The sequence below is a fragment of the Chelmon rostratus genome, chromosome 14, assembly GCF_017976325.1.
Source record: "Chelmon rostratus isolate fCheRos1 chromosome 14, fCheRos1.pri, whole genome shotgun sequence".
Classification (NCBI taxonomy): Eukaryota; Metazoa; Chordata; class Actinopteri; order Chaetodontiformes; family Chaetodontidae; genus Chelmon; species Chelmon rostratus.
Genome location: NC_055671.1, coordinates 10,824,757 through 10,847,021, shown reverse-complemented (window position 1 = coordinate 10,847,021; position 22,265 = coordinate 10,824,757). Strand labels below are relative to the sequence as shown.

The 22,265-nt window shown below is 43.0% G+C and overlaps 1 protein-coding gene across 1 annotated transcript in view; it reads left to right on the top strand.

Moving 5' to 3' along the window:
• Positions 1-285: 285 nt before the first annotated feature.
• The window catches only part of LOC121617840 (disks large homolog 4-like), a 40,161-nt gene continuing 18,181 nt past the window's right edge, over positions 286-22,265 (top strand). The window contains exons 1-2 of the mRNA XM_041953079.1: positions 286-387; positions 10,238-10,396. Coding sequence (XP_041809013.1) covers positions 286-387; positions 10,238-10,396 — 261 coding nt within the window. The remainder of the gene's footprint in view (positions 388-10,237; positions 10,397-22,265) is intronic.

The following is a 22,265-nucleotide window of genomic DNA, read 5'->3' as shown; positions in this document are numbered from 1 at the left end:
CTTTGGACAACATGGCATCGTATAGCGACAGACCGGCGCTTGAAACGTGACAAGCATGCCTGATCTGAGGTCGCACGAAAGCACCGGACCCGAGCACCGCTACGGTCACATCTCTACCGGGCAGCCCGCCTGTTAACCGGCATCACCGTCCTGACCCCCACCCCCCCACCACCCCCTCCCCGCCTCCCAGGCTCTCTCGTCTAACTGGATCGCGGCTGTGGGTGAGTGGCGGCGCACCGACGAGCTCCGCTCCGCGCTGTCTGTCTGCTGTGAGGCTCCGGACTGATGTCTCTGCCTGTCAGGAACCTAAAGTGTCTCTCGCCGGTCATGTGCCAGTGTAAGGTCATCTGCAGCAACCGGACCCTGTCTCTCATGTTCGGGTGCAAGGTAAGCCTGGGATGGTTGCTTCTCGACAATGCACAATACGGACCGCTCACTTTGCACAAATCTGTGACAAAACAAAAGCGAGATCGGTCAGAAATCGCGCGTTTGTGCTTGTGCCAATCACAACTGCGCTTGTCTCGTTGCACCGCCACTATAGCAATTAGTGCAGCAATCACACTCACCTACGGTTTCCTGCCTCGTCCATATGCTTTCAGGTAACAGCTCATTCACGACCAATTATCTTTTATAGACGACCGATTTCCATTTACACGGACCAAGCGACGTCGTCCTTGGCAGGCATGTTTGCGTTTGGCGTGTCTTTACCATGAATGTTTGCTGGAGATTTAATGAATGGAGCGCGGATCGCCATCAGCTGTTAGCGGCTGACCATATGGTTCACCCATGCTGAGTGGCTCACATTCAGCTTTGTGCCCCAGCAAAGCAAGCTGCACGGCATGCTTGTGACCTTGGGGAAATGCACTTTATTGCTCAGGGCCACTTAAATATCGTTCCTCATCAGAGAGACCAGGTAACATGCACAGTGCCCCTGCTGTTTCCTGCAGCCTGCTGATGAATCAGAACCCAGCTGCTTATTATCAGCAGAAGAAAACGGGCTATTGTGCTCAGCTGTGTGATTGCAGTATGCTGTTGGTCTTTAAATGCTGTGTGGGAGATGCTGTCTTTTTCTGTACAGAGTGAGTGCGCGGTCATTCATGCACTGATTGTCTATCACATCCCCCCTTTCCCAGCTTCAGGTGCTTCCAGTATGGCAGCCGGCTCAGTGTTTCCCTCCACATGGCACACTGGTCTGCGAGCTTACCCGAGCCAAATCTGACTACACTGGCCAGGCACTGTCCCTACACTTGCCAAAGTGATGTGTACATGTGTACAGAGCTCCAGATAATTTGTTTGTTGATTCAGCTCTGATGTTTTGGTCCTTGTTCTACCTCGCTGCTAGAATCTGACTCACTTTCCTCCACTTTGATTCGTTAGAAGTGAAACAGGTGGACATTTTCCCTGTTTCATTAATTGTGATGATTTTTACATTTGGTCTGGCAGACAAGAACAATTTCCATGTTTGCGAGACACTGCCGGTAGAATTAATGCGGTTGTTTGCTTTCTGAGTTTCTGGAGGGGAGGTCCTGCTGTGCTCAATGTTCGGTATTACTCGCACAGATAATCCCATGTGCCTCAGTCCCTCCTGGCTCATACCTTCCTCTGTTTCTCCATCTGAGACGCCTCACCTTCCTGGTGGGAAACGTGTTCACATTCTCCTGCCACACACTCAAGTTATCGTGGCCAGCCAGTGAAATGTAACTCCACAGCAAACATCTATTCTGTAATAAGAGCAGATTTCAAAATAGGATTAGCTACTCAATTAAAATGGATTGCGCCTGGTTTGGTACAGTGATTCTGGTTCTAACAGATCTGGCTTAAAATAATAATGGGGTCTATCATTGCACAATGAATTATTTTCTTCTGAAACACGCTAATCATCCTGAGCAAGTCCTTTCTTCAGCTTGCTAACACTGAGAATTTATCTGGTGTCATGTTGTATCCCTCCAACATGCCCACATACCTGCTCTGCACACACACACTGCATATTTCCAGCAGGTTTAGTGGTCCTCAAACAGCTTGAGTCCAGTCTGTTGCAGTCTCATGGTCGGTTGTTATTGGTGGGCTTTTATGTGGCCAGATCTTTGGGGCGTTTCAGTATGTTTGCAGGGACATGCTTTGACTCTTCTCCCATACCATGAGGCTATTTTTCAACATATTTCCAGCTTCGCCTCTTGAATTTATGCCCTACGCTCTCTGGCACTGCCATAGGTTTGCTAAGCATCTACTGTATGTTACAATTGCTGCCACATGACTGGTCATTTCCCAAGGTGATATTCCAAGGTTATTTGTTTGCACAACCTTTGTTCTTAAACAAAGCCCAGCGAGGAGTCTCTCAGTCATCTTTAATTCAGGAACTTGATTAAAAGGGTCTTTATATGGTTGGAAGCATTCAGCAGTGTTTTAATGTGCTCTTTTATGCTTAATGCTCATTGATGGCCTCACAACATTTAATGAAGACAGACTGCAGCGCCGAAGTTTGTCTTTAAGCTATGATCCAGCACAGTGCTTATATTGAGGGCCGTACAATGTAAACTAGCCAAAAGGGTAGAGATTAAATGAAGACGGAGTATTAATGTAATGAATGATTTACGACTCGGGGATCGGTGTGCCTTCATCTCAATATCAAGATCGATGATCGCCTCACCCCGAGAGTCGATGCTCAAGCGTCCTTACTGGAAAATGGACAGGAAAACGACCTTCTGTCACTCATTACCAGCCGACCAATCAAATGATCAAGAGTAATGATGTAGAGAATATCTATTAGCAGGTGATATCAAAGCATAAGGTGGTTTGCTGTGCTGTGCTGCAGTGCCATGTGCAGTCTGTGTCCCTGGTTTTACATTTCACATCCTTACCGTAGCTGTTTTTATAGCCTTGCAAACATACGTTTCCTCCTATGGATTTGACCTATTTTATCCTGCTGTTTGTCATCTTGCTTTATAAAGAGCAGCGAGCCTCAGCTCTGACAGTAAGCTTGGAGTGTTGCAGCGACAACAATGTGCAGCAGCGGATATTTACTAATGCTCCGTTCAGGTCCAAGATTGACTCATTCGGGGTCGCCTCCGCCTCACTAACCTGCTCTTCCCTGCTTATCTGCAATCAAACACTGCAGCTGGTGCTGTGTGAGCAATGGATGTGCAGGCTGCAGGAGTAAGTAGCACACTCACGGTAGAAAAACTAGCTGGGTACAGAAATGGCCCTCACTGTACCTATCTGTAGCCGTGCAAAAAATAATCATAGCAGCAACGAAGTAAATGTAGTCGTAAATGTCTGACTGATGGGATGGCAGTGCAGAGCGTATGGGTTTTCTGCAAGAGTCTCGCGGCTTATTTGAAAGAACTCACATATCCAAACTTGCCAACATAATCCTTTACAAATGTCAAAAGCAAAAGAACTGAATCTGCATATCATTGCAAGATGGGTTGCCTAGTTACATGGTGTTCCACTTAAAACCTTGAGGTAAACACATGAGAGCTGCAGAAATGGTGGTGGGGCACGTGAATACCCAATAGAGGCCCGTTTTCACTCATACTGAACATCATAGATACTTTTAATTTATCCTGACAAGAGCATACATATATTAAAAACTCACCCTCACCGAGCAGCTGGCACAGATATGCATCACCAACCTCTGAAACTAAATTCAGCCTCAGTGTGGTGCACAGACAGAATCAGTAAGAAACTCACCTTCAATGACATCAATATTCATAGAATTCAAAGAGTGCATAAACTCTAAAGGTGTGCTCGGACTCAGAAAGTCCAGGTGAAGTTTGGACTGCATGTGAAGTGACCAGAAAGGCGCGCGTGGGTGGGAGAAGACAAACATTTTGAAGTTAATCTATTTTATGAATCTGCTTCATAAATTTTTGGTCTTTTCCCCCCAAGGCCCAAAGTTTTGACATCACTGCAATATGATTGGCTACTCACAACGAGGGTCCTGGAGCGACATAACTATGATCTTGTAGAAAAAACACCAACTCGAGCCAAAGTTGGCACATACGTTAGTTGGCTAAGAGATAAGGCACACAAATCTCTCTCTGCCTTCTGTTTGAACATACCTTAAGATGCATTTTTTCTCTAAAATAACCACAAAAACCACTTTGAATACATGTATTTTTCCTTTTTGGAGTGGGCTGCATTATCTGTATTTAGAAAAATCTCTCACAAACGAGAGACAAACCTCTGATTCCTCTTTTAATTGCACGGATAGCCAATTAGGTAAGGTGCTGTTAGCTAAGAACAGCAAACAGGAATACTGCTGCACTGAAGAGCTGTTTCAGGTACGTTCTTGCAATGCTGATCCCAGGATAAAAGAAAACTGCTGCTATTATTGCTCATTTGTTTCCAGTGAAACCATTAACCAGCCTCGCAGCGCTGTGCGGTGCTGTGTGCCAACATGGCTTCCACTTGCATGTTTGTGTGTGTGGACAAAAACGGAGAGCGGCTGGGGGAGGGTTAACACTACAATCCCCCACTACAAGTGCAACATACATAAAAATGTATGTACTCAGCATAAAAATGGTGTGTGCACGCCTCTGTGGGCAGAGGGGGAGGGGATGAGATGATCAAGACGACTTAGCTTTGTGGGAGTGGGAGACCTGTGAAGAGCACTGAGGGAAAAGGTTGCACCTGATCTGTAAACTGCAAAATTATACATCATGTGAATTATTTTTGAGCTAATTAAGTGTTTTAACTGTAAATGGCATTGCTGTTTCTGTGGATTTGTAGTGGCAATTGACAATACAACGAAAACTGTTCTTTTGTAACATACAAACAAAATTAATGTGTCAAAAATGTGTTGTTTTGGGTCGGTTTTACAGTTCAGGTACGTTATTAAGCGAGGTTCGCGTAAGGGATTTGTCATGGTTTCCTTTTTTTCCATATAAAAACCCAGCCCGGTTAAGCCCACGTGGTCTGCAGTTTTTCCAACATATCATATAAAGATCATTCATCTCTTGCATGACGTTTCTGTGACAACAGGCCCCAGACAAGACAAGATGGAAACCTCCCCCCGCCCGCACTATCCTCACTGCAGCCAAGCACCCACTATGGCACCATTTACTGTATCTATGACTCTAATCTGATTATTAAATTTGAGGATGATGCATCTGTTTGGGTCTTATCACTGATGAATCATCCCACAGAAATGAGATTCAGAATCTAATTAATGTGGGTTAGATGAACATAAATTAACAAGATTTAAGACCGAAATGTAAGGACGACTAAATATGTTGAGTTTCTAAAACAGTGCTCAGCATGTATCCAGGGAGTTTATTTATTTTTTATGACTTTTCCTGTTTTACTGTAGTACTATCAGCCTTCTGGTGGTGAAGAAAGTCCACCAGCGCTTTAGGGATTTTATCTTTATTTTTAGAGAAAGTCTTGTTGGGGCAGTAATGAGCTTCAAAACATGCACCACTGAAAGCATTTTTACATGTTAGATCAAAGTTTTAGTTGGACAATCTAAATAGTGGGCAGAAAGTGCACCTAGATTACCTCCCTGTGGGAGATGCATGTACTGATGCAGTCGAGGTGATGCTCGATATGAAACACCTTCACTCTGCAGCCCAGGAGGACCCTCTGCACTCGATAACCGCCTACACAAGTTATTGTACACCTTTTTAACACAAATGGGCTTGTGCTGCTGTAGTTGGAGATTGATTTATCTAATAAATTCATAAACACATTATAAAGTAGAAGAGCAGTTGGAGAACACAGGCCTCCGCCAAGGCCAATAGTCCACTCTTCTATGAAATGCAAGTCTGCAAACTTTATGCTCATTATTAGTATCGTTTGTTCTTGTGATGCATGAAGTTCAAACATTTTTCCTCAGTATCTCTGGTCTAGTTCATTGCAGACAATTCACATCTGGACGTGAGTAAGAGCATATTTAGTTTGCATTATATTTGCGTATTTATGTTTCCATAGCCACACTTAAGTTTGAGAAAAAAGCATTGTTATCTTTGTGCCAATGTCACAAATACAATGGTACCAGTTCTACCATGAAACCATGTATGAAGTTTAAGCAGCTACATGTGTCGGCTATCTGAAAGGATTACTGGTGCCTGTGGTTGTGGAGTTTGATATGGAGTACTGCTACAGTTGGCTATGTTTTGTCTCTGATGAGCTTTAATACTCTACTGGATTCATTCTGCCAGGGCCAAATAACCTATCTCACAATATTAATGAAAATATAAAATAATTTGTGATTTGCACCCCGTTATTCAGATCCCCTCCAAATTTTAATGGCTTCCTCCTCTGCCCTTGCTTCACCCTTACACCAAGTTTAATAAAAATCGGGCTGGTAGTTTTTCTGTGAGCCTGCTGACAATCAAACCAAAAACACACCCTCCTTGGCGGAGGTAATTCATAAATTAGGAAATACATTTCCACGCTTGTCTCTTCGTCTTAGTGTCATTTGGCGTGCACTTTACAAATTACAGTTAGACAGCCATGTTTCTGTGGTTGACGAGTTCTTCAGGTACAGTAAAAGCTTTGTATTTGCTCTTAATTTTCAGCATTCAAAGAGATTAGAGCGACTACACCCAAAGTAAGACTTAAATTTGGGCAAAGAGGCTGAATCTAGAGCGTCTCCGTGGGGGGATGAGAAGCTCCTCTTCAGCTTTTTGATTCAGGCTTGATGGAGTCTTACATTAACATCCTTCCTGGTGCAGCTTTAAGCGTTCTGCCCCATGGTAAATGTAAAGTCTGTTGTTGTTGCAGCATACATAGCTACAGGATACTAACACTTGTCAAAGTGCTGAGCTGAAACACCTCGGAGAATAGTCTGAAGTTAGCATTGGCAGAAGATGAGTGAATTTTCTATCTGAGGCTTACATATATATGAAAAAAAAAAACAGTTGTACTAGTAGGTGTTGGCTGGCAACAGCAGTTGTGATAATGCAAATGAGATGAAAGCTGTGTTCGGGGTTCGGCACTTGAGACGACACTTGAGAGTGAAAATCAACTGAGAAGGCAACAATGACTGTGTTTTGATGGTCTGTAGAGGAAAAGAGAAGGTTCAGATGACCATCAGAGACAAACGCTGTTCTCCGATCAGCGCTCCGTCGAACTGACAAAGAGCGATGATGGTGTGGAGCTAATGCGTCATTTCTCTCGCATGTCGTCAGTCTGACAGTCAGTGTGGGTGCTTTATAGGTGCAAGTGGGTAACATTCAGACTAGTTGTTTTTAATTAAAAAATGTCTGAATGAGCCTTTCGTAATTACCTATTGATTGCAGCAGAGTAATGACTGATGAGATGTTATTTATGTGTACAAGCTGCATGAGGTAAATCCCAAATGTAGAAAGTTGGCTGCATAGTTGCAGAGAGACAAAAAGAAGCAGAAGGTGTGGCACAGGTCAGTCAACGCATTTAACTGTAATAGAAGAGCTGCATGCGGCATTTGTGGAAAAACTGTGATTACGTATTTATTAGGCAGCGAATTGCTGCTTGTGTATCCTGGATGATTATTCAAATAAGCTGTTTGGTTTCAGAAAATGTATGATTAGCTGTTGCCTGAGCAGGAGAAATGTGGCTAGTCATCATATAAACATCTCTTTATGAAACTGATTCAAATTCCATTTAATTCCAGCACATTTTCCTGTCCAGATTTAACCTCACCGAGATGTTTTATACGGCACACAACTAAATTGCAGCACACAGTTAATTCTGACAGCGCTGTGAAGCGTCGCACAGACTTGGCACGCGGCATAAAATCCCTCTGAGTTCACAGGAGCAGCAACCGTTAAAATTAATCCAAATACAGAAAAAAAAATGGATTAATCGTCATTAACGAAAATGCAAATAGATGAACTTGCAAAAGCTTAAATACTGTGACGATGCAGGGGGATTTGCAACCTTTAAAATGATACCTGAAGAGCACTTCATGGTTCCTGTAACACCTTACACATCAAATGCATTTGCAGTCTGCCCTTCTTGGAAATTATATGCCTGAGAGGTGAGGTTAGCTTTCATTCCATTACCTAATGCACAGTAATTTAACAGCTTGGTCCTTGAATTACAAACTCAGATGATGGCAGATAGAATTTGACATTTGCTCTACATTCAGTTAACTCATTTAACCATTAAAGGAACAGCGTATTCAGCCACTCAGTGTGCGGTTCTTATTATAGTACAGGAGGGCCAACAACTGCAACTGCGAATTGTGGAGACTCTCCTTATTTTGACCTTTGCAACGGAGTAATTCCTTAAAGATGTACTGGATTCCTTCCACGGTGATATACTGATACAATAAAGCCTGAGAAACTCAGAGGTATTTTGTTGCAGTGGTAATTTAGTGGGCTGTTTGTACAGTTAGAAGCAGATTTTAATTGTTGAAAGCTGTTAGAGACCCCCTGCATATGAAAAAAAGGCCCCAGGAAAACAACTTTTATTACATGATGTCCAATTATGTTTATTAAAACAGATAATATCAATTATTATGTCAGTTTTAGACGTATGACTCCAGCTCTGTGTTAATCATACAGTCGCCATGGGAGTGCTTGACATGTATTGCAGGAAAGACTGAAGAAAACTACAACATAGCTGTATTAACCATGTACACTCAACGCCCTTTAAGTGTCTGTTTAAAATAGTGCCAGCTTGTCTCCACATACCAACAGCTTTTTAGTCGAGATGCTGTCTGCAAAACAAATCTCGCAACTCACTGGTCAGAGGACATGCACCACAGCCCCTCTCCACAAGGACCCGTTCGTCCGTTGAGCGTTAAGTGTCACATCCCCCACCAGTGGGACAGAAGGCAACATGGCAGCATGCATGTTGGTCATGTGGGAAAGGGGGAGGAAATGGAAATTAAAGTGGAAACAGTGTGCTGAGGCCTACTAGCTGTGTAATTTACTAATTGTTCCCTGTTTGAGTTTTTTTAATATAATCTTACTTTGTAGAGTTTGCTCATATAGAGAGGATTGAGATTAGTTAGTTAAGTAGGAATTCAGTTCTGTATTACAGTGTAAGTACTGTGCATAGGAAGTTGGTGGTATACAGTTACATAACATGTAATCTAGGTTTATATTAATGTAGCAGTGCCCGCCTCTGCAGCACTTAATAAAGAAAAATCAATTGTTTCCTGCTTATCAACATGTAATTATGGAACGGTGCTTTCCACAACTATTCATTTTCTCTCAGGTCCACCCACATGCTGCTGCTTTCTGCTTCCCTTTATTGACGGCCTCACCTTTTTCATTTTTACCCATCCCCCTCACTTTCTCCTTTATCTTCATCTCTGTTTCACTCCCTCTCTTTCTTGCTGTCTCAGTGTAATGTGATCCAGGACCGATGCTGGCAGCCCCAACTGTGGCACTGCAATCTCTGCTCTGCTCTGGTTGCTAGGCAGCCCGTCTGAGACAGGGCTCGGTGATGCACCTCCCTCTCCGTCTGCCTCCAAAAAAAAAAAAATGGAGAGGGGGGAGAGTGGCAGAGCTGGCCATCAGGCCATCAGCCAAAAATTCAGATGATCCCTCAAACATTTCTCCGTTTTAAGAATGGGCTTCTTCACATCTGCAGTGCAGCAGAGCATATTGTGAGCCTGGGGGGCTTTCGGGGGAGCACAGATTTGTAGCGAAAACACAAGCACCGCTAACCCACAGGACAGTGTGGCAGATCTCCACAGCGATGCTGCCCACCTTCTGATGTGTTTGTGATGGAAAATGCTGTGTGCAGATTTTGTGTCATCACGCCTAGAATGAAGCCTACCATGTGTGGCGGACACAGTGGGCTGCTGGCACGCCGCCCAGGTGTGGGATATCGGTAGGGGAGTAAGGTTACTAGGAAGAAGCTGCATGATCTGCTACTGTAGAGCCATTATGAGTCACGGCTCTGGTTGCTCCAAGTGGTTGTGGAGGACGATCGCATTGGCCAACACACAATGGCAGTATTTGGAGGCCTCCTGTGATGTCTTCACTTTGCACTTGTAGGCGTCACACATGGTATGTGGTATGCGGGATTTGCATATAGATTGTCCGCATTTGGCTAAAGGTGCCTCTGTGATGGGAGTGCTGCTCTGTGTCCTTGGTGAAGACTTTGCTATTTACACCATTACGTTTAAAGGAGACGAGACATCAGTGAAAGGTTATAGAAATGACACCGACAGCGGATTCTATTTGCAATTTAAACATCATCACCCTTTAAAACACGCTCAGCCAGTAGCTGCTCCTTATTCGTGAAACCTATTGGGTCTAACAGCTTCATCTGGATCTGTGTGTGTCTGCAGAAGTACAGGTACCAGGATGAGGAGACGCCCCCCTTGGAGCACAGTCCAGCACATCTGGCTCCAGGGAAAAGTGCCGAGATGCTTCATATGAGTGACAAGAACCTTGCTGCCATGGAGGCCATACATGGCTACACGCCACACACACACATCTCTCCTGTCAAGGTAGGACACGCACACTCATTTATGTTGCTGCTGATCAGCACTATTACAGTAATGTACACTTAGTGTGACATCAGTGACATCATTTTCACCAAATATTTAGATAAACTGTGAGCCACTCTGCAGTCTAATTGAGTTAATCAGAGATATTTCACATTTTTGCTACAGATCAGAAACACTTGTGTAATTATACTAAATGTAGCAACTGTAGAAGTGGAAACTTGTATTGATTGGATAAGTAAGGGTGCTAATGTTTCAAACCAAAGACTGCATTATTGGGTTGTTAATACAAATACTAGGTCTGAACTCCCATGTTCAATCACCAGACAGATTTATAGTCATGTTAATGCAGTTTCCCTCGTTCTAATTTGCTGCACTCGGAGACACAATATCCTCTAAGCTTGTTAAATGTAGTTTTATTTAGATTACGCACAAGTGGTTTAATTACAACACATTATCTGTTATAACTTTCCGCTTGAAATGATGAGTTGTCTGTTTTTGAAATTCTAATTCTTCCACATAAACACTTGGACGGGAACATTTCGCCTTTATGAGGAGATCCGGCCCACGGCACCTTTAAGTGTCAGATCAGCTTTACGCCCGTGTGAACATGCATGCTGGGTAATTTGATATGGAAGCTTAACAGCACGAAGATCATATCGAATCGAAAAGTGCAAGTGGACACAAGATATGTTGAGTAATGTGATCACCTGAACCATTTCAGGATATCGTCAGAGATCAATCGATCCTAATATGTTACAATGTGTAATAGCAGTGATGCTTCCAACTGAAACATTGAAATACGATCTCTCATTATTAGTTTTGTAGGGGGAGTTTTAAAAACAAACAGCCTGATTTGCACACATAGTTGCTGGGAACAGATGCAGTAGTATGCTTTTGCTTATAATGAGATTCATCACGTAATCCAATGAGAATGATCATCTTCCATACACTGAAAGAAGACAACGTAAAGGTACAATTACAGTGGAAAGAGTAATCCGGAAACATGTGGGCGCTAATGTAAGCTGCACTGACACTCAGCTGCTTCTTTGCAGTATTTAAGATACATGTCTTACAAATCGAATGCAGAGAAACAAACCTCTGTGAGACACTGATGCAGGAAACACAGAACCACTGGTCACACGGTCAGAGGATACAGCTGACATCAGTGGGAATACGAGTGGAGTCACGTCGCCCGGAGTGCATTAACGAATACATACTGTAGCTACAAATGCCAGCAGGTGTAAGCTATAATGCACACTCAATAACGATCCATCTCATATGCCCACACATGTAATTTAACAGCCTCGGTGGCTATTAAGACTCAAGAGTTGCTGTATTTATTTGCTTTGAGGGGGGAAAGTGTTTCTCTATTTCCCACATGGGAGTACGCCGAAGCCCCCAAGGAGCAAATATGTCCATTAAAGTGCTCTGTTTTAATAAGCACAGAGGAAAGGCTGAGTTATTGGTGCTTTACCGCTGCTATTTCAAATATACAGGGCCTGTCGGCTTGAGCTGTGGTGGCCATGTGGATTTGCGTAATGAGCATGACGCTCAGTTCAGGAGCAGTGTCAGATTAAAAAGTCGTGATGAGATCCAGGAGTACACCAAAGCATTTCAGGGCACAAAAAGTTTTATGTATCTGACTCTGTGTCACTTTGTCATTTGTATCTAAAAAGCATGTGCTCAGTCGCTTTGTAAAGTCAGAGTGTGAATCCAGCTGCCATTGTGGCCAGTGGAGGTTGACAGCAGGAAGGTGGCACATGTCTCCGATTAGGCCAGATTTGTGGGATATTTTAGGGATGACGTGCTGTAACAGTTAGGAAAATGACTTTTAATTTAAACAACTATCAATTGTTTTTACATAGACATCATGATAAAATACTAACAAAACAGTCAAAAGATGAAATTGTTTGCTTTTACAAAGGGTAGGCGTGCCATCCTTTTCTGACCTTTCTCGCTGGTATGATTAATTCCCTTTGTGCCAATGGAGTCATCCAACACATGCCAAGGGATCAGTAATTATTCACAGCTGATGGATGCATGAGTTATTATGGCGATGGGGAAGGAGACTTGCTCCTTTCCTGAAAATCCACCATTATGAGGTAATTTAAGTCTGTTTAAGAGAATATTTAAAATATGATGTGTGCCCTCCAGTGTTTCAGCTCCATTACGTGACACATTCAGTAATTTCCCAGAGACTTGTGGCATCGAAAGCCTGACTGCCAGTATATCTGTGAGGTAACATGCAGGAAATATCATTTTATGTTAAGTAATAATTACATTGTAAGTAAGAAGGTTAGTATATGTAATAAGCCTCCAGATAAAATATATCATGCCAGCCCTTTAACAGGAAAAAAAAATGATCATGTGTCTACAGTTATTTTGAGTTGCTGTCAATCCCACATAAACTGCCCTGCTGCCATAAGTACTCACTAGCACAACAATGTGTATTAATCTACTGAAAGTAGTCCCCAGCAAATGCACCACCCATTCCATTGTCAGTTTTGGTCTTTTCATCAGATTCATTGTCTAGGAAAATATCTTAAACTGGGTATTTGATTTTAAGGATGAGATATTTAGACTGACCTGCAGTATCAATAATAAAAGCGTGGGCAATCTGCACTCCTGCATCAAAATGTGTCAGTAGGAGGCAAAACACTTCAGTCTAGGACCTTCATTAGGCATCAAAATAGCATAATCCTGATGATGCAGAATGTTGATTCTTTGCACAGTAAAATCATTTTACTGGCTGTACAACATGTCTTTGTTGTCCTTAGGAGCCTTGACCACCACTATCTCGACTGGTGCATTTCATTCAAGAGCATTTTATTGCTGGTGGTGCTGATGGTGTTTTTGTACAAGCGATCTGTGATAAAGGAAAGAGCAGAATCATCACCAGGAGGCAGCCAAGCTGAAGAGCCTGCAACGCAACTTTTTGACTGCTCATCAGTCAGTGGAGTTTGCATAAGATGACTTTATACCCTTAATCAGCTCCGTATTATTCATGTGTTTATCTGCATGCTTCTCTCGGGCCTCAGAGCTTTCTCAAATCTGATTGTTGCTTTACCCACCTATCAGCAATAGGTGGCATTAAAAATACTGTGTTGTGTGAGCTGAGAATGTTTTGTCACAGTAATTCACAACACAATTTGCTCCAATAACATCCACACTCTGACTGACTTTTGGGGGGATGTTTCCTGCTTTTACAAACAATGTGGGAATGCACCCACTATAACTATACTATAATAGGATAATCTACCATATGTCATCTTCGTTTTCTCTTTGTTGCATGCCATATTATCTGTTTGGCAAGCACGCTGTGTAACTAGCTTGAGTGCTAGCATCTAAAGCACTCCATTCATTCACAAACCGATAAATGTGACAAAGAGAAACACCAAACACAAACTACACTTGGACGTCTTTGACAATGACAGATCTAAGATCTATATGGTCGGTTCCTCGCTTCTTTGGTTTCTTCACACCATAAGAGCACTTCTGTCTGCAGCAGCGTGTGGTTTATAACTAGACTGCAAAACCCTTTTCTCAATATTGTCCCTCCAGATATAACCGCTCTAGGTAATACTTTTGTATAGAAATACACCTAAATCATAAAGTCCCAACCCTCCTAACGCAGACAATTTCCTCCATTTACACCTTAAAATGGAGTTCTGGTGCTCAGTAGGTTTGCAGACAATAATGAATCAAAACTTTAAAGTGAGATACAAAACTCTGTCATAAACATTAACAGGCAATGCGTAAAACAGTGGGGAAAAGTAACTGAGATCAAAATGACAGTGTTAGGACCCGGCCCGGGGGAAATCCTGGCGCAACATGAAAAACAACACTCCCGTCTTCCCAGCTCCCAAGAACCAGCAGCAACAAAGAATTCGTGGCCGTTTGAAGGTTTGTTTAAAATACATTTTACACGGAAACGTGTGGACTGGCCGGAGGCTGGGAGAGGAGAGCCCGCGGGAGCTGGGAGAAGCCGGCCCATTAGACCGCAAGCTTGGAGGATGGAACCAATCAGCTCCCTGCAACAGCCTCCACACTCACACAGTCAATCACTCAGTCAGTCAGTCAGCCACAGCTCACCTGCAGCCCATCACAGCAGAGAGACAGAGAGACAGATGCACACACATGCACAGAGGAGATTACAGCACATGCGTGCATACAGAGAAAATGTTGCTACGACATCAAGCTTGTAACAATAGCAAAAAAAAAACAAAAACATTTTTATTGAGACACCTACACTGCAATAAAATTCCATCTTGAGGATATTTTTTTGCTATCACATGAAAGGGAGCATGTTGATGTTGTTCACAGTGTTTTGGGAACCAGGATTGGCCCGATTTCTATTTCTGGAATACTGCCATTATTTATGAAGTCTTGTGTTTCTCTTCAGGGAGAACTGAATGCACTATGAAGTATAAAGGTCTGGGCTCACTTAGTTCAAAGTGAATTGTTTGCATCATTTTATGTCAGTGGTCTGCATCCTTGAGCAGCTATGAAAAATATATTTTTGTGCAACCAGCTCAGTCCGAGGCTGACTGATGACTGTGGACAAACACTGCTGGAGCCATTTTGCCTTTTACTGCGTATTCTGCTGGATTCCGACATGTCAGGAGGGACGCAAGTATTAACATTTCATGCCTGATGAGTTAGAATTACATAAGTGTAATAGATTATTAAATCTGAGGTAATTACAATAATGATAATGATGACAAGATAATGAGGGTTGTTTTTTTTTGCTCCTTGTTGAGGATGATGATGGTGTTGCTCCTTGTGTAACCCCCTTTGCACCAGTACGATTATATTTTCTGGTTTTGTGACCCCGTTCATTACTGTGTGACATGGTGAGTAACTTCAGTGGATACTCTCTCCGGCATCAATCCCATTTTCGTGTGCTTTACATTCACATCTCTTATTAGTTATGTGTTTATCCTTCCCTTTTCCACACAACACTATGCCCCCTCCTGCATCCTGCACCCCTCTCCCTGTGTCTGGTTGCTGGCTGCAAAAGGGTTAAGGAGTGAACTTATTCACCTGCAATAAGTGGCGGTGATGGTGGTAATTAGTAGTAAGTTAACAACTTCTGCTGATGTGCCAGCGAGCAAAAGTCCAAAATTTCTCCAGTGGAGCCATTAATAGAGGGTCATGTCTATATTAAGAAAGACAGGTGCACAGGTAGTCTCTGTAAACATCAGGATCAGCATGAATCACCACCCTGGTAGTCCTACTCAGATCAGCAAACACGGCTGTCCCAACATTCATACTTTCATGACTTGCTTTGCTGCAATCCAAAACTTTTCCAGCGGGAGGGAAAGTGTCTCCTGACATGTGAAAATGCTGCACTGCTGCTGTTTGTAAAATTCATGGGTGCAGGGTGCATTAGAGCGTCAGCTTCAGCGGCGCAGGGTACAATCCGTCCTGCTGTAACAGATGTAGCGATGCCACTGGTCTCCATCGGTTGACCGATTCCAAATAAGTCGTTCATCAGTCAGCTATCGATGAGCAGTCGGGGGGGAAACCAGGTGCTGTATCATGAAGCATATGTTTTGTATTTTCTGTTCTATTGTCAGTCATTTTTTAAACTTATCAGAATCATAATCGGCTTTATTTGCCGTCGAGTATGTGCACACAGGAATTTGACTCACTGCTCTCAGTGTTCTCAGCAAAGGGATATACATATAAGCAAGAGCACAGACAACAAATACAGAACATATAGTGGTAAAGAATGGTAGAGCATGAAGAATGAAAATGAAAGGTCAATATGTTAAAAACTACCAATGACCAAAAACATAAATAAAAGTCACGTATTCTAAGTTGCAAACAATCTGAATAGTGCAAAGTAAATTTATGGTGTACTATGTAACAGTCAGGGCATAACAACATCTGATTAATTAACACGGGCAAGTGACTCATTCATATAATTGCTTTGGAACCGTTTTATTGGTTTTAATATCTTTAAACTCAAGTATGAAAACTGATCTGAAGACTGATATATGTTGTAAAGGTGGCTGTATATGCAGTCAGTGTTGGTGGTTTACCTCGGCTGCCCCCTTTAAATCACTGTACTACATGCTTTCTGTATGGAAGACTGCTGAAAGTTCCCAGTGTTTTTGTAAATGGCATGTATATCATGTATATATCATATTCAAAGCATATATAAGCTCATTATAGATGTTCTTATGGATATACTTCAGCATCAGTTTTCATAGTTGACGATCATGGCCCATGTTTCAGTTCAGGTAAGCTGGTTTTGGTGGACTCTGCTGTGAAGTCAGGTGTGAATGCTTGTCAGAGATGGACGTCTCAGCTCGGATTAATAAATGAAAAAACCCGACACACAAGACAAACCCACTGTTCTGCCCCTGTACACATCCGCATGCCCCGCACAATTACCCTCTCCCTTCTGTTGTTTTGCAGCCTGTGTTGATGTCCACGGGCCACACTCCAATGTACACCTCCGCTGTTTCCACACTGGTAAGAGCACAGCGACCCGCGCCGCTCCGTCACCCCGAAAGTTACCAGTGTCACCATCGGTCATCCTCATCAGTCTGATTTTGTGTCTTCATTTCCTGTCTTTGCCGGATTTGGTAGTCACTCAAAGTTTGGCTGCCCGGACAGATGGCTGCTCACTCAACGCTATTTTATCTGTACTGCCGGAGTCCGAGGTCATCTGTTCTCTGATGATATCGGTGTGTTCATGCTCATTGTCATTCAAATCTCCTTTGTCTGGCAGATTTGTTCCGCTTGCAGTGACAACTTTCGGGCCAGAATTCACAGGACTGGAACTGAAAAGTTTTTAAATGTTGTGTTTGCTGTCGAATTCCTGTGTTATATTCTATATCTCCATCCTTACGTTCCTGCACCGACGCTGCTGTGCAGTGAACATATCAATGAATTGCATCACGGATCCTGCTTCAGCATAAAGAAGTGTAAATGGTTTTACCTGAATATTTCTCTAGAATCAGTTTCTCAGGCTACATTTTACACACATGCACAAAAACCTGTCCTGAAATGCGTAAATCAATGGAAAAGTATGATGCTGTGAGACATCCAAATATAATGTGTGTCACCGCTAAAGCTTCAGAGGTATGTGGAGTCATGTAGCATGAGGGTTTGACAGACAGATATATGTAATCTTTTTGCAGGACAGAGTGAAACCTGTAGGTGTCAGTGTTAGACTGTGCTGAATGACTTCCATAACCTTGGGAAGATGGCTTTGTTGCTTTCTCTATAAAACATTTTTTATGATCAGACAGGTTGCATTAGCCTCATGAGCCATGAATTGCTCAAAAGATTTTGTCTGTCTTGCACATTATAAAATGGCAGAGGAACTCCCTTCAAACGAAGGGAAAATGGCAAGCGGACTGACTAACAAAAGTGACAAACCTGAGCACAAAAGCTAGTGAGAAGAGTACTTGAAAAGAGTACAAAAACACTTGGAGACAGGAACATTGTAAGGACTGGATTATAAAATCTGGCTTTCAGTCTCTGTTGAACAAGCCCTGATTCCAAAAAGCTGGGACGCTGTGTAAAACATAAACAAAACAAAATGTGATAATCTGCTCAGCCTTCTTTATATATACTCAACTGAAAACAGTACACAGACAGTATGTTCAGTGTTTTATCTCATTGCTTATTCTGAATTTGATGCCAGCAGCACATTTCAAACAAGTTGAACAGGAGCAACAAAAGACTGGGGAAGTTGTGGAACGCTCCAAAAACACCTGTTTGGTACATTCCACAGGTAAACAGGTTCATCGGTAACAGATGATTGGGTATGAAAGGAGCATCCTGGAAAGGCTCAGTCACTCACATGCAGGGATGTAGGGAGGTTCACCACTTTGTGAGCATATGATTGCATGAAGGATGTTACTACATGGGCTCAGGAACCGCACAGTTCATTTGCAAATGATTGCATTCTGTTTTTAGTTATGCTTCCCAGCCTTTTTGGAATCGGGGTTGTAGTCACTCTTGTAATTGTACATCATTTCTTGTCTTTGTCTGCTCGCCCTGACCTTGAACACATCCCGTCTAACAGGGCCTGCTTATAATTAAACCGTTTCACATTTGAGACATTCTGCACCCTTCAGCACAAAGTCATCAGTGGGAGAAATGTGTTTGTGCCCCTCACACATTCACATAAGTACTTCATACGCACTGCATATGCATGAATTACATTTTCTACACGGTATGCACTCTCCCCATGATGCATTGCTGTAACGCCTCTGCGTGTGGATGCCTTTGTAGCCGGTGTAGCGCCCGCGTGGGGTTCGTCATTGATGCGTAGGTGGTGTCGTCAGTCTGTCTCTTTATTGCTTTAATGGTGTGGGGTTTGCCAGTACCACTCCAGGCTCCATTGATTTATGGGTAGGATTGTCTCTGGAAGCACTGCAATGGTTTAGCAAAGTAAGAGGAGGTCTTTGGGTTATGTACATGATTTAGCAAAGAGGTGCTTCAGCTTCAAATGACATTTTTTTTTTTACTTAGGGCATAATGTAATTAGAAATGATTTTTTTCACACTGCACAGAACTTCTGATATTGATCTGTGCTCACATTAATGAATCTTCCTACCTCTTCCTCTCTATATGACTCTATAAGTCTGCTATACCATGTCCACCTCCTCATTATGGGCCGACGTAAATTGGTCTGACATCATGTGCTGTTGGGTTGGGAGATATACTTTATACCGTGCAATGGCAGAAATGTGTCCACCGGTGGAGATTTGGCAATACTGTTTCACCCATAGGAGCTACCCCTTCGTGTCTCTGCTGGATATATAGCAAATTAGGGCTGGATCTTGCGATTCTCACGTCATCTCGCGAATCTGACTGCCTCGCAAGGTCTTTGAGATCCGTACATCGAAAAAAAGGGCAATTATTAACTTCAAAAATTAAGGTCTTAGCATATAAATCCAGGTAAATATACTTTACACTGGCTTGTAGTTGGTGGTTTGCTTTTTACAATGGGTGCTTCCGAAGATAACCCTAAATGCTGCCCAACCAATTACGTTCTAGGGCCACATTTCTGCACACACGTGGAACACATCAGGTTTCCAGTGCAGCTCAAGCAGTGACAAGACTGCGTTCTCATATGATATGAGAGCAGCAGTTAGTGGCTGTGATACACCTCTAAGATGGATTGCCAAACACCGCAGAGGAAGCAAATTATTGTTCTCATTTGGAACTTTACAGCTTCCATTTTGAAAGTTAGCTTTATTGTTTTCGGCCTTTTGTTTTTAACTGAAGTTTTTTAATTGAATTAACAGACCAATTACTGTCCCATGACATATACCGTTACCATGAAATAAAAGTACATATGCCGTAAAGCACCACCCACCCCTAATGTGCTGGGCTCTGTGATTACACTGAAAGCTTATCTTCTATCTAAGACCAAACACAAGATCCAAAAAAAAAATGCTTTCATATTACACATGGTACATGATATATATAGCACACACAGACCTCTGTACATGGAGGCAAATCCATTATTCGCTCTCTTATCCTCGAATAATAGGGTTAAGAAAAGGGTTGTTGCAAGGGCTGTACTGGAAAACGAAGGCTAAGCTAATGAGCATAAAGTCTTCCAGCGTCAGTGTTGCAGAAAGGATGTTTCCCTGCCTTTGCAGCGAATCCCATAGGCATCTAGTTATTGAGCTAAGCTTGGCTGAATTCAGCATTCAAGCCTCACATGCAGACATAAAAGAAGGCGTCCCGGAGTGTGTGTGAGTCTGAGGGAGCAGAAAAAAATACCACAATTACCCCAAAAACCGTCTATGTCTTAAAAACTCCATTCATTCTCTGCATTTTGGATGAGGCTCACTCACACGTTAACTACCCTCGAGGCAGCGCTTTCACTTTATTCACTGACGTATATTAGTCTCAAAAAAAATCGTGAGCAAGCTGCTTTTTGTTTTTTTGTTTTTTACAATGCATAAAGTAGATTTACCTTTACAGACTGGTCCTCTCTGAAACGCTGAAAACGTTACACAACACATTCGCCATTTATCCTTCACCTGACGAGCAGGGGGCGAGAACCAGCAGGCACAAAGTGCTTACTGAAGACCCCCACCGCCCAGTTTATGTTACACTCTGTCTCTTCTAATGAAAAAGGATGCCTATCACTTTCTCTCCTCCTCTCACCACAGAATTGTTCCTGTACATAATACGTTTCACGCAAATCCTCTTCAGACAAAACAGCCGACCCCTCTAAGATGTGTCTGACTAAACAAAAAGAGTGTTTTTTTTTAATGTAAGGATTCAATTACTGTTTTCTCTAGTGTTTCCCCAAGAGCTCGCTATTATACCCTCCCCTTTCTGCTCTGCACTCTTGTCTGCTTGGTATCTGGTTTCTATCTTCATTTTCTCCGTCCTCCTTACTTTTCTTTAATAAATGTTTAAATATGTCCCTGCAGCTTCGGTGTAATTACAGTGCAGCAGCAGCTCAGGTCCGTTGGGAAGGAGAGGGGAGGGGGAGGAGGGGGTGGGGGTCGGGGGGTATTGCATGCAAAGAGAGGAGGAGAGAGCTGTTCACGCTGAGTGGCAGAGGAAGACAGATAGAGAGGGCCTTGCAATTGGAAGGGTGAGAAAATTAGATAGGTAGACTGAAGAATTTTATTTAACAAAATGAGAACGTCAGCTGACAGCTTGTCCTTCAGCGTGTCCTTACATAAGTCTGTTCAGTGTGCATGCCTCTGTGTGTGTGTGAGAGTGTGTGTGCATATATATATACTGTATATTACGCCTGTCAATCCATCTGCCTTTCAGAGAGAGAGCGAGAGCTGGAGTGAGCTGTGAAAAAAGAAAGATGTGGATTTAAAATTGAATTTCACCCTTTTTCTGGTACGTAGTTGTGTGCCTTTATGAGGCTGCGTCGACCATTCAATAATTCATTAGAGGACAAATAATATATCCCATATATATGTGTCATTTCCGTTGCACACATGCCACCTGATTCTCTTTCCTCGCTGTCTTTCAAGTGCTCTGCTGTCCATGACTCTGAGATCATTAGCAGCAGAAGGGCTGTAAGGCTTGAGCAGGACTGCAACGAGAGCGTATGAAGGTTTTAGAAACTGCTGTAGAATATTTGGAGCAACAACAACCAACATAAGGACAGAACAAAAAAAAAAACACACATGTGACCAAGTAAAAAGATCTGATCCAGCTACGTTTTCCCACCCTCGCTGCCACTGCTGTGTTTCGTTTTCACTATTCTGACTCACTGACTGTAGAGCTGGGGCTTACAGGCCTGCAGCCCCCTCTCAGTTTCCAGTGCTCCCTAGGACGAGCCAGGCCAGTTTGAGCTGCTTGTCCTTCGAAGTTCAGCCAAAGTATAATTCCTCCCCCCTCTCCCATCACCAGCATCGACATTATACAGAGAGACAGCTAAGTAATTGCCATCAAACTTCGCTGCTCGCTCCTCTTTCCCTGAGCAGCGGGGATGGGAGGGGTACGGTACAGTAGCAGCAGAAAATATGAACTGCATTCTCACCGAGCACAGACCAGTAGCAGAGAGGCACCGCTATTGCAGTCCACTTGACGGAGAATGGAGGGATCTGTAAAGGCTCACTTTTACTCTGGATGGACGGTTTCTGCAGGCAGGACGACTGCGTCTCGGATAGTAATGAGCCTCATCAGCGATGAGTGATTTTTACGACCCGAGCCTTGGTTTGGAGGATCATATTGGGCTTCCTCAAATGAAGTCTCCAGCACAGACTCGGCAAGAGGAAGACACTAATTGGGCTGAGCTCTTTTTATGATTTTGGATTCATAATTGCACAAAGGTGTATCCTGTGCCTGAAGCGTGCTATCTTTGGTATATTTAGATTGAGTGTGGAGCGCAGCTGAAAAGGCACGTGTTAAG